We start from the raw sequence: 12,057 nt of genomic DNA, 5'->3' as shown, positions 1-12,057 counted from the left end.
AATTGAACCAATGTGATTACAGCAACCCGAGGTTGCAATATTTACAAGGTTTATCTACAGTAATTGCCAAGAACCAATAAGGATGGGAGAAGATGACGACTGAAAGTAAAGGCGGACACACTTATGATAAATTATGATGCAACAATTTGGCTCATGCATATAAGAAAATACATATTATATCACAACAAAGGCCACACACCTTTTTATGCAGTTTAGTTAACATTACTACTTACAGACAACCCATTCTCCACCATCGCTTTGGACATTCAAGGACCCGATACATCTTCACATCCCTGTCTCCTGATACCAAACCACTGGTTTTCCTCCAGTGACAGTAAAACCACCTGGAGTTTTGACAGCTGTGGTGGGCCATTGGTAGTTAAGAAAAGGGCCATACCAGGGACCTCTTCTGTAACTGTGTTTGTTTTAATGACCGCAAACCACAGCCAAAATAATATTAAATAAACAGACAAAGACCAGCTGGGTGAAAATGCAGCCAGCTTAACAGTTGGAAAAATGCTTAAAATAGACACTTGCAGAGCTAAGTAAGAGGTGCTTCATCTCAGAGAGCCATGGCATAAGGGACCCAGAATTCCAGCTCTAAGAGATCATCTTGCTGACATCAGCCTAAAAGAAAGGTGCTTGATTAGTCAACTTCAGTTCTTACTCCTAGTTCGGAAGCTCTTGCAATGGATTTAGTCTAGTGCATCTATTTTAAGCATGGTGATAATGAGCACGCAGACATTAAGGTGATGAGAGGGATCTATTACTTTGGGTACAGTTAAACATGACATGGGTTGAATTAATCAGCCATTGCACATAGCTGTGTTCTAGCTTGTTTTCTCCCTGTTCAGGAAATGCTTGCCTGGAATCCTGAGCTGACAGCAATGTCTACAGGCTCACTGGAGTAGCTTAAAACATGGAGTGCTAGGCACTAGTGGAGGCTAACTCATTCCTGAGAGGAGGTTGGAGGAGGGGACAGTGGAGGATATGGTGCTTGCCTTGCCAAGACTGCACATACCCAGAGCAAAGACCAGTGACTGTAAAAATGAAAAGCTTACATGAAGATATCTGGATCCCTTAGTATGCATCTGGATGTCTGAGAGCAAGCCCAGGTACGCAAGGATATAGACGAGATCCGCATACACAGTAAAATGACATGAAAGTGAAACATGGCAGGCAGCTCTTTCATACAGATACTCATTCCCTAACACATAGTGCCCAGGGAAACAGCCATGAGCCTGGAGAATGCATGCAAACAAGTGGACTTACTGGGTCGAGCTACATAGCAATCTCACGTAAATACAGCAGCACACATCCACGTCACCATGAAAGCAAGGACAGACAAGCCACATTAACCTGCTTTAGATGGGTATCTCATCACTTGCTGTAGGCAAACTGTGCTGGTGTGAAATATCTGTATGAAACACCGCTGTTTTCAGGGCTGTCAGACAGTGTCACTCCAGGCCAGCCAGGTACTGGAAGCCCACTACTGTATTAGGGCAGTAAAGTTACCTTGGCACAGAGGTGGCCCCGAGCTAACAGTGCACAGTTCAGGAGGGCCGGGTGGCCAGCATGGAACACCTCTAGGTGTCCCTGCCTGGCTGCTGCTCCAGCTATCCCTGGCCTGGCTCTGGCTCCTCTGCACGGCAGTGCCATGTGTCACAGAGGTGTCCCCTTTGTTTTGGAGCAGGGTGCTCTGGGGAGCACCTTGGTGCTAGTTTGTGTCAGTGCCTGATCCGGAGTATCCGTAGGTTTGTAGCCACAGCAGAGCAAACGCATTTTAGCCAGCAGCATCACTGCCAAACCCTGCCTAATGGCCAGGTCAGTCCCCTTTCTCCTGAAATGCCTAGGTACTGGAAAAATACTAAACTGGACATAATTCCAATTCTGTAACTGTATGCCTGTCCTTTCAAGAAATTCCACTGCTCTTCTCGTGCTTTTCACTGATCGCTGTTTCTCCATCCAGCTCTGAAAGAGTCTCACCACACATTTCCAAGAGGGCATGCAGAACATCTGGTGGCTGGCTAAGGCAGTACACATTCGGAAATCAAAAGAAAACAGTTGCAAGCGCACTTTAAGCCTGTACATTTAAAGCTGAAGGCCTCAAAAATAACATTACAGAACGGAGCGGGGAGGAAGAAGAGGGGCAGAGAGATGGAAAGAGCTGGTTTGTTGAACACATGCTTACTAAAGCTAAAACATCAATGAAACAATACCATGGAGGATTATACGTAACATCAGTCAGTTCAGGGATCTTATGGCACCTGTGGTTTATAAACAGCTTTAGCAACGAGTATTTCAAAACATAGTTCACAGTTTTAAGAAGATCTGTGCTGATTTAAAAACTAGATTCTATATCATTTGAATGTCACCTTTTGTATATGATATCTATTTGGAAAAAAAATATTTACACTAACTTCTATGGCTGATTTGTTAGATTATTTTGAAAGAAACATTCCTAAGTTACACATTAGCCCTAAATTAGAGAAGTTTATTATTATTATTAATTATATTATTATTATTTTAGTACATTTTGTATAAGCCTTAATTTAAAGACTTGCAAACAAATTGCAAATATTAATCTGGTACTTTGTTTTTTGGGCTACTAGATATATACACTCAGGAGTATAATCATTCAGTGTTAAATGCATAATTGTCGCTTTTTATTTCTCCTGTGGAAAAAAAAAATGTACAGTGTATTTTAAATGGATCTACTAAAATCTCAAAGTATTCAGAAATCAAATTTCTAACTATAAACAGTATTGTCATTGTAAACTGAACAGGTTCAATATCATGTGCAAAGGGTTTACGTGAGTTATTAACAGCAGCGCCGTGTGTGACAGCAGCACGTGCGTCAGTCTGTTTGCTTCGCCGGTAATGAGCCATGTTACAGAAGATGTAGCTAATATAAGTTAGCTTTAAACAAAAGTCTTGTTGTCAAAAAACACACATCTACAAACTACAACTCTTAGAACAAAAGTACTGTGCTACAGTCCTCGGAACTTAGTTATGTGATTTTTTTGTCAAGAGTCGCTGAACCTCTTGGTTCCACTCTTCTGTGAAGTTTGCAGCTGAGTTTTCTTCATCGTCTGTCCGAAAGCAGCTCTCCTCATCATCAGTTCTTACGTAGCTTTCATTGTCTGTCTGACTGCAGCTTCCCTGTTGAGAAATGTTTATGAAAGGTTTTTAAAGACTGCTGGTTTAATGTGCTGCACCCATGCAGGCAGAGCAAGTAGAGCCTCCCACTGCTGTTTTATTGAGAGAAAAAGGGGGCTGGCCAATTCCTGTGGTTATCCCTCAAGGAGTTAAAAAAGGAAAAAAGCCATCCTACCTAGATGAGTCACAGGTATTTGAGCTGTAAACAGAAACTTACAGGGCATGTGGGAAGTTGGAAATTCTCCTTGCCATGGGCAAGAAGACTGTTGCCTGCTCTGCTGTGGACCTGGGGGCAACTCAGTCTGCACTGACACAGATTTGCAGTGCTGCCATTTTCCCTTTCACTTTCCCCTTCCAGGTCGCTCTATAGACTATTGAAAATGAAATCATGGTTTATCCCTCTTATGCAGTGCTCAGCCACTTGAGTTACAGTCATGTACCATCATGAGTCTCCCCTCACATGTAAATGTCTTGTATGTTCTACTGTGTCTTAGAAAGCCTAGAGTTACTTGAAAAGACAATTCTGGGTGCTACAGCTCATGAGCAGCCTAGTCCACTGGTGCACCAGTTTCCACTGGTGCTCCTCTGTATCCTGAAGCACCAGTGAGTATGGTAATTCTACATTAGAGGCATCAAAGTTTTAGCTGGTAATGGAAAATGCTGGATAGGTTACTGATGCTCCTTCTCAGAACTATATCAGGGTCTACAGTCAGGTAATACTGCAAATTTCTGCTTTTGGCACCTTGATTGTAAAGATACTGTTTACACATTTGACCCTTCCTAAGTTAAGGAACTCATCCCTTTTTCTTTTGAAGTACCTCAGAGAGAAAACCAATCTGCATTGCATGAGATATAATAATCACAGCATAATATACCACTCCTCACACATGAATTCTTTTCAACTCATTTCAGGCTTAAAGCTGGTCTAAAAGATGGGAGATGAAATGCAAATTACTCTGGCAAAAATAATTGAATTAAATCTGGTGTATGAAGAAAGGGCAGGTAGTTTAGTTTGCTGCTTCTCCTTCCTGAGACAATCTGATTGTATTAATTATTCAAGCAGAAATATTTCCACCCCACTCCATAATACCTAAGCATGTCAAATGATACAATGATGTTAAATTTAGTATCTCCTGGTGTCAGATGGTTACAAAAGAAAAGCACTAACCTTTAGCTGATAAACGCAAAGGAAACCCGCACTGCAAGTCCAATGAGAGTTTCGTAACAAATTTCTGAGGTACATCTTAAATGATATCTTTTAAAAATTAGACATGCACCTGTACCTCTTAAGTCTGCAAACTAATTTGGTAATCTTAGCAAAGGAATGTTTTGCTCTTCACAATTCAGACAAAAAAATCCAAATCAAAGGCATGGAAGAGGTCAGGTCTCAGCTGCCTGAGACTGATGTTTACTGAATCAGCTTCAGCGTTATGTAAATAATAGAATAATTTAAGCTGGAAAAGATTTTTCAGTCCAGCCACTAGCCCAGCACTGCCAAGTCCCACCACTAACCCATGTCCCCAAGTGCCACATCCACATGCCTTAAAAATATCTCCAGGGGTGGTGACTCAACTACTTCCTTCGGCAGCCTGTTCCAATGCTTGGCAACCCTTTTTGCGACAAAATTTTTCCTAATATACAAAAACATAGGAACATCTCATATGTCATGATGGTACTACTATAAACCACAAGAGTAAAATTAAGACTGGCTTGTGAAACACAGGATGCATTAAGATGGATTGACAGTAATGTTAAGTATTTGTTAAGTTTTTCCTATTTTCTGGATAAATTACTTCTCTTTGGTGGACTGTGGGGAGAGTTATTCTAAATTCTCTACAGGCTTCTCTCTGCTCCACAGCCAGCACTGGGGTAGACATGACAAGAAGTAATGAGTACTAATAAACCTCAGAACTTTAAATGAACTGCAACGTTTTGGAAGTGCCAAAATTAATTTCAAGTTAAGATTCGTATGATTTGTCATGATATAAAACTGCTTCTAGACCTCTTCTGCTACTTAATCCACAGGTTCTTTTCTGTTGTCATTCACTGACTTTTCAAAAACATTCCTGTCACTTGTGTAATTTTAGAAATGAATTCACAAATTTAAGTTCCTTCTTCCCTGTTAACTTGGTCACAGTTTTTTACAGTGTTTTTTACGCCTACATGCTAAGAAGAGGAGGACTTAGGGAGAAAAATAAACCAAAAAAGAAAAGGAAACCAAAACAGCTGAGTGAACATAGCAGACATTTTTGAAAATTACTGTGCTGTTATCCTCCTGTTAATTTAAAATGGAATGGTCCAGATAATGGTGGCTTTTATGTATTTGTTCAAGAAAAAAACCAAAAAAGACTGGACTAGACTGACCACACTCTTCCTTGGCCCATGGGTTTTATCACCTGACATCTGATGATATGCCTAATCTCTGCTGGGAAACATGAAAACAGGGGTTTGAAAAAATTGGCAAGAGATGAGAAAAATGTAAAGTGTTACTCAACACAAATTCTGTCCTAGAAAAACAGCCAAGCTGAATGCACAGTATTTTTTAATAATGCATTAATATTAAAAAAATGAGAGGATTTGGGTTTTTTGCATTGAAAAAAACCCCACCTGTTTCAGAACAAACCATTTAGTCACTTTTGCAGTGGAAAATGTCACCCACAGACACCCAAAGCCTCAGACCCCACAACAGTTCATACTGCAAGGTTTTGAGAAAGAGAGACTTTGGAGTGGGAATGGAACTAAATCTTTAACTAAAATGACTACATTTTTGTCAAGACAGGGAAAATCACAGTTAAAAATCTGAGAATGAAACCTGCAATAAAGCCCCCTTCCTGTACTCCCTCTCAGTGAATGCCTTAGGTCTGATTTCTGTTAGCTTTTCACACCTTCTCTCCTGTTATAATAATGCATATAAATAAAATAGACATGACCACTTCAAATGTGTGCCAGCACTAAGAAAGCATAGCTTTAGAAAAAGATAGGAAATTGTAGGTCTCATGAGGACATGTCCACTGCATGAGTCAACAGCAACTAACTGCAAATGACAACTTCTCAACCAGTTTCTGACATGCAGGCTTTCTGCTCCCACTGGCCACTCTTGGCAAAAACCAAATGCTATCAAGAGGATAAAGGTAAAATAACATCAAAGTTGCAGTTTCACCTAATGTCAAGATCTGCCTAGTACCTGCTGAAAACCAGCTCAAATTCACCCTCTTTCTTCACTAAAAATAAATCAAGTATATTTAACATAAAAAGTACATTGAAAACATGATTGAATTATGTTTTATATATTACTGCAATCACTTGCTTTCTCAGGAATTTGTTACACTAGATGCTATTTAAAATCAATTCTGGAAAATTATACATGGCACTTTTAAAGACGCAAATACAAACAGAATACAAAAATCATCCATCAAATAACATCAACTTCAGAAGAATTAGAAAATGAACAAAACTCTGTGGCTGACCATCAGAAGCAGTATCAATCATAAAGAGCCACAATAAACTGATCTCATTTATCCCACCTTTGGTTAGCTTGTGGCTTTTTTATTATTATTTCAATAAGCACGAATGTAATACTGGTGTGAGATAAGAACGTCTGTTGTCTTTCTACTTCCTAGGGCCATCTAGGGACATATTGATTGTATTTGTATCATTATTGACTGATACTGATATTGATATTGACTGATATTGAGCCTAGAAATAGAACTCTTTATGCAGCTTCAAGCAAGAACCCAATGAAAACTGCAAAAGCATTTTAGATACTATGACTGGTATAAACTATTTTGAAGTTGTTTTTCCAGTGCTGTGAAATGTAAGCACCAAATAAAGTACACAAGACATGACAGACTTCCATATTCACAATGGAATGAATCTTGGAAGATTCACTTACCACGTGAAAATGCATTTATCACGATGTACCATAATACGTTTTGTTCTTGTGGATATAGATGAAGTGCCAAATCTACTGGTTTGGGATGCTAATTTCTGTAGGGCTGGGCTTTTATAGGTCCTGGGAATGGTACAGTCTTTGGTACTGGCCAAAGGGCTCCCCTGGGAGCTAAAAAGAATTTCACCATGAAAATCTTTCTTTTTGACAAGGTTTCAAAAATCATTGAGAAGCCAGGATACAAGACAGTATCTCAGTCTCAGATATCTGCTAATTTGAGACAGGATACATATTTTCAAGAAAGCCAGGCTTTAAGGGCAGTATGTTTCCCCATAACACTACGTTAACACTGTTTCCTAACAAAAAAGGAAACTTAAATAGAACTGCCTGAGTTTTGCAATTCTAATTAAAAAGGGTTTTTCTGACTTATTATTGTAAATTGTATTTATATTGTTATATATAAAACTTCCACTACATACATAGTTATATGCACACATTTTTGTTGAAAGATCTGCTTTCCTTTTCACATGATCTGATCTAACACTGACGACTGCACCAAAACAGAGTAAGAAAACTTATTTTTCCTGCTGTCAATGTTTAGGAAACTCTACATGGCTCATGTTTTTAACAAGACTACTGAGAAAATGATTGTAACCTGAGGAGCAATGTTAGGATAATTTTTATGAGCAGTTATTTGGTGTTTATAGTACTCTGGGTATTGCAGTTTATTTGCTTTTCACATCCAGTTATTCTGCTTCAGCTGCGAGAGACAATGAGACAGATGCTTTGGAAATACCCACTAGCAGCTGTTTTCACAAGGTACACATTTTAACAGTCACATTTTTCTGTCATCAGAAGACATAAACCTCTTGAATCAGGGTCAAGTTTTACCATCAAAGGTGCCATATAAATAAGAAGGTCTAGCATACAACATGACACACATCATCTAACAATATGAGTTCCTGTTAGAGTTGGCACAGGCTACTTCACTGGTTTTGCTCATCTGAACGTGACCCTGCTCCCAAGCTCCAGTGTCCATTTGATTGTTGACCTCTGCTTGCTTTTAGTTCTGGCTTTGGGGAAGAGGTTCAGTCTCCAGACCAGAATCAGATCCCTATTCTGATTTCTCTTCCCTTTCCATCCCTGTTAGCCCATGGCTAAGTGTCTCAGCAGGATGGACAGCACTATCCCACTGCGATCTTCACAGCAGGGCACTGCACTATCCTAGAAAGTCAGAAACGAGGAGTCCATGGCTTCAGATGAGGCAGGAAGAAATGTATGATCTCCCATTTCCTGGGCAAATGTTCAGAATAACAGGCTACTTCACAAAAATAGATGTTGTCTGTCTTCCTGAGGAGAAACACAATTGCTGAACTTGGTGATAATCACAGTGCTACAACTGTGAGGTTGGCATGTGTAAGGAACATGACCTGAATATGGGACAGCAGGGAATTTATAGATCCTGCCATATTTCTGAACTGCCAGCTTCTATCCAGTAGCTGAGTACCCCTACTTGGACTGGGGCATTTTAAACTTCCACAACACATCTGAGAACACCTCTGTGGTTAAGCAGCTGGTAGATTGCTTCCTTTAATGTTTGCGTAAGTCCTATTCCACACACTAGAGTAGATGTTCTGATCTCATCAGAAATTATTTATTCAGTTATGCTAGGAAGACTAAAGCATTGAAAGGAGTTAAACTCAGGTCTCCTGAAATGTAATCTGATTCCTTATCTTCTGGATAAGGTTTCTCTGTACTGGCTAATATATTTGTCATCATCCCCAGGGATGAAAAGCCCATGTTCTCTGATGGTCAACAAAGGAAAATATAAAAAGGGTGGTGGCTTAAGAGGAATCCTTGGGACCAAGACTACAGATACTTAAATTAGAACTGATTCAGAGAGATTCCAAGGCATCCCAACACAGTTAAAAGGAGAAATAAACAGCATTGTCACATACATTCAGGTGCCACAAGATGCATTGCAACTGAAATGTATAATTATGAGGACTATTTCTGAACTTTCTTCTAAATTGTAGTAATACTTACTTGAGAGGAGAGAGAAGAATATTGCACTCAACTTTGCAAACTGACCTGTAGAAAACAAAGGACAGAAAACAGGAAGAAGACAAATTAAGCCTGTGAGCAGCCAGGCAGTGTATTATTCTGAAAAAAAGCCATGCACAAGCCTAGAAGTAAAGGGAGCAATTAGGGACCCAGAAAATAAACACAGGGAAAACTGTCTTACTCAACATATCAGCAGAAGACTGTACCAAGAACAAAAGTGGAAAGAGATGTGGGAGGATACACGCTGTTAGCATTTACACTTGTGGATTAAATGTGTTTGGGTTTTTTTCTGATACAGATACTTGTTATTTACAACATGCTTAAAAAAAAAAAAAAGAAAAAGAAGGAAGCTTCCTCTAAGGTTTCATGTCCCTGGTTTCCCTACGTATCTTGGTTTTTTTATACTAATTTAGAGTTTAGCACAAAAATCTTTCTTGGAGACAAGGTGACACCAAATAACAAGAGTAGGTTTGGGCCAATCTTTCATGGTACACTACATCTACATGTTTTTCTAAATGTCTTGATTTAACATGAAGTGAGACATTTAGCAACATAAAAATGGTTACCAGATTGTTACTGAGGTGACCATTCTGCAACCTTGGTAGGAGTTTCTCCTTGCAGATTTTTTCAGCTGACAATTGCATTACAGTAACTACATCTTCTGCCTTTTTTGGCAGTCCAGATGAATGTAATGTATATGTGAGTACAAACAGAAAAACAGCTTGTAATAAATTCCAATGGTTTGATGGAAATGAAAATAGTTGACCTGGCCTTTGTTCAACAGGATACCCTAAACAGAAATTTTCTGATTTTCCTTTGTTTTTCCAAGTAGGAGCTGTGGCTTTTTTAGAATACTCAGTGATATTAGTAGAAAAGGGGATAGAAGAGCAAAATATCACAAATAATCAGCAAATTTCAGAGAACAACCAATGCCAAAGCACATGTCTCAGGATCAATGTATGACACTCTCCATCTACTCCTAATCATCTTAGTAGTCCCTATTAATTTAATACCTTTTCTTGCTTCCTTTAAACCTATTCCCCAATTCAAATGGCATCACCCATACTGGGAAGGACTTCTTATGCATTGCCATTACAGGCTTTGGGGCTGTGGTATCAACTAAAAATAGATTCTACTTACAAGTCACTAGTGTCAAATCACTGCCTGATAGGAGCTGACAATCTCATAGACAGTGAAGTACATCATGAAACTTCTTTTGAAGAAATGCTGTTAAGCAGAAGTTGTCAAGAATGAGGACTTTCTGTTCCCTCAGTGAACATATTTTTGACAAAAAAAAGCTTTTCCTTTTTTTTTTTGGCTGGGGGACAGTGTGTGTGTATGTGTTGGGATTTTTGCCTGTTTTTGTCCACCCGGTGGAAACAAATAATGTAAAATAATGGGGAATGAACCTCACTCATGTGTAGTCTTGGCTCACCTAAATTCAGGAGTTTTATTCTGATGTTAACAGGGAGAAGATCTCCTCTCCTTCTCCTGGGAATGTTAGAGGAAAACAGCAGAAAAACTATTTTGACTGAAGCAAGAGTATCATCCAGTGCCATTAAGTGATATGTAACTTATCCTGCCCATATTTGCAATGCACATACATATTGAATTTTATTCATGTACAAAATCCCCTTGTAACTTGTGACACTCAAGGAACACTGTTGCCATATATTGCACTTCCATATTGTAATCAAAATACAGTCAAACTGGTCTGCTGATCTTTCTGAAGAAAATGGAATTCTTACCAGCAAGAATAACATTTATTATTTATTATAAATGTTATTTATAATAACATTTATTATGCCTGATAGCTGTCACTATTTGGGCACTACTTCTCTAAACTGACAACTATTTTTCATTACATCAGCAGTAGCTGTTCATCCTGTTCAGAAGTTTAAAGGCTGTGATTTTTGACATTTCCTATGTTAGATAAAAAATTATGACAATTCCCCCTATGTCACTTGCTCTTGCCTTAGTAAATGATCTGTAACAATCCTGCTCCTTTTGTCATGTCCTTAAAGACCTCTGCAATGAAATGACTTTTGGAGAGCTAACATGGGCATACAGCAAGTCTACGTCATCAACATCATCATCATCAACAACAACATGTTCACATTAGCCTCAAAGTTACCTCAAATTTTGGTAAGATTTAATGAACTTCTACCAGACTAACATATCCTAGCAGCTTTACAGAAAAGAAGACCAAAAGAGAAGCCTATCTTCATTATCACACAAGACTGTCAGACAGATTGTCTCCAAAGTGACCAGCACTGAACACCAGAGAAAAAATTACCAGAAAAAAAAAAAGGCTAGATTTTATTAAATCTGAGAAATCAGCAGTTTAAAGAATTCCTGCCCATAAATTGAACCTCATTTGCAGACATCTGGTCTCTCAGAACATGTCTAATTTGGTATTTTTTAGCCCATTTAATATGTTCTTTAGGGGCGAGGTCCAAATTTGAGTCAACCACCATATGGGAACAAAGTTATTTTTGTTTCCTGCAGCTCTGCTCCCAAATAACTGAACTAGGTTTTCCCTTCTATTGATACTACTTCCAACTTTGTAAGATGTAATGTATTTTAAATTCAGATATTCCAAGTCAGAATAACTGAAACAATAATCTGCAAGACTAGGTAGAAGTGGAGACCATGATGCAGATATGGGCATCTACAGAATTCGAGCTCCCCCTGGCATATTTCCTTTACTCAGACTCTTAAACCAATTCCCTTTGAGAGCTTCCTCAAGGAGGTGTTTAATAACAAATCCCCAGGCTTTTCTGCATCAGATGCTTGTTGAATACTTGGTTCTCTGGGATACAGTTACTTTCAGACCCTTTTCTGTACCTCCAGATTCTGAGATTCAGTAACACACAGACAGCACTTGAGCTTCAGTTCACACTGGAGAAACCCTTATGAATGTTTTTGGTATTGGAGGAAAAAAA

At 38.9% G+C, this 12,057-nt stretch overlaps 1 protein-coding gene across 5 annotated transcripts in view; it reads right to left on the bottom strand.

Annotated features, from left to right (window-relative positions):
- Positions 1 to 3,006: 3,006 nt before the first annotated feature.
- Positions 3,007 to 12,057, bottom strand: part of DTNA (dystrobrevin alpha) — a 94,282-nt gene continuing 85,231 nt past the window's right edge. For 4 of the 5 annotated variants that reach the window (XM_062501459.1, XM_062501468.1, XM_062501476.1 and 1 more), the window contains one exon: positions 3,007 to 3,162. In XM_062501459.1, the coding sequence (XP_062357443.1) occupies positions 3,007 to 3,162 (156 nt within the window). Of the gene's footprint in view, positions 3,163 to 9,121; positions 9,140 to 12,057 lie in introns of those variants that run through there. The other variant, XM_062501485.1, reaches the window with a different exon arrangement.

The sequence above is a fragment of the Cinclus cinclus genome, chromosome 1 (assembly GCF_963662255.1).
Source record: "Cinclus cinclus chromosome 1, bCinCin1.1, whole genome shotgun sequence".
NCBI classification, from domain to species: Eukaryota; Metazoa; Chordata; class Aves; order Passeriformes; family Cinclidae; genus Cinclus; species Cinclus cinclus.
Note: the sequence above shows the minus strand (reverse complement) of the source record. Positions and strands in the feature narration are given on the sequence as shown.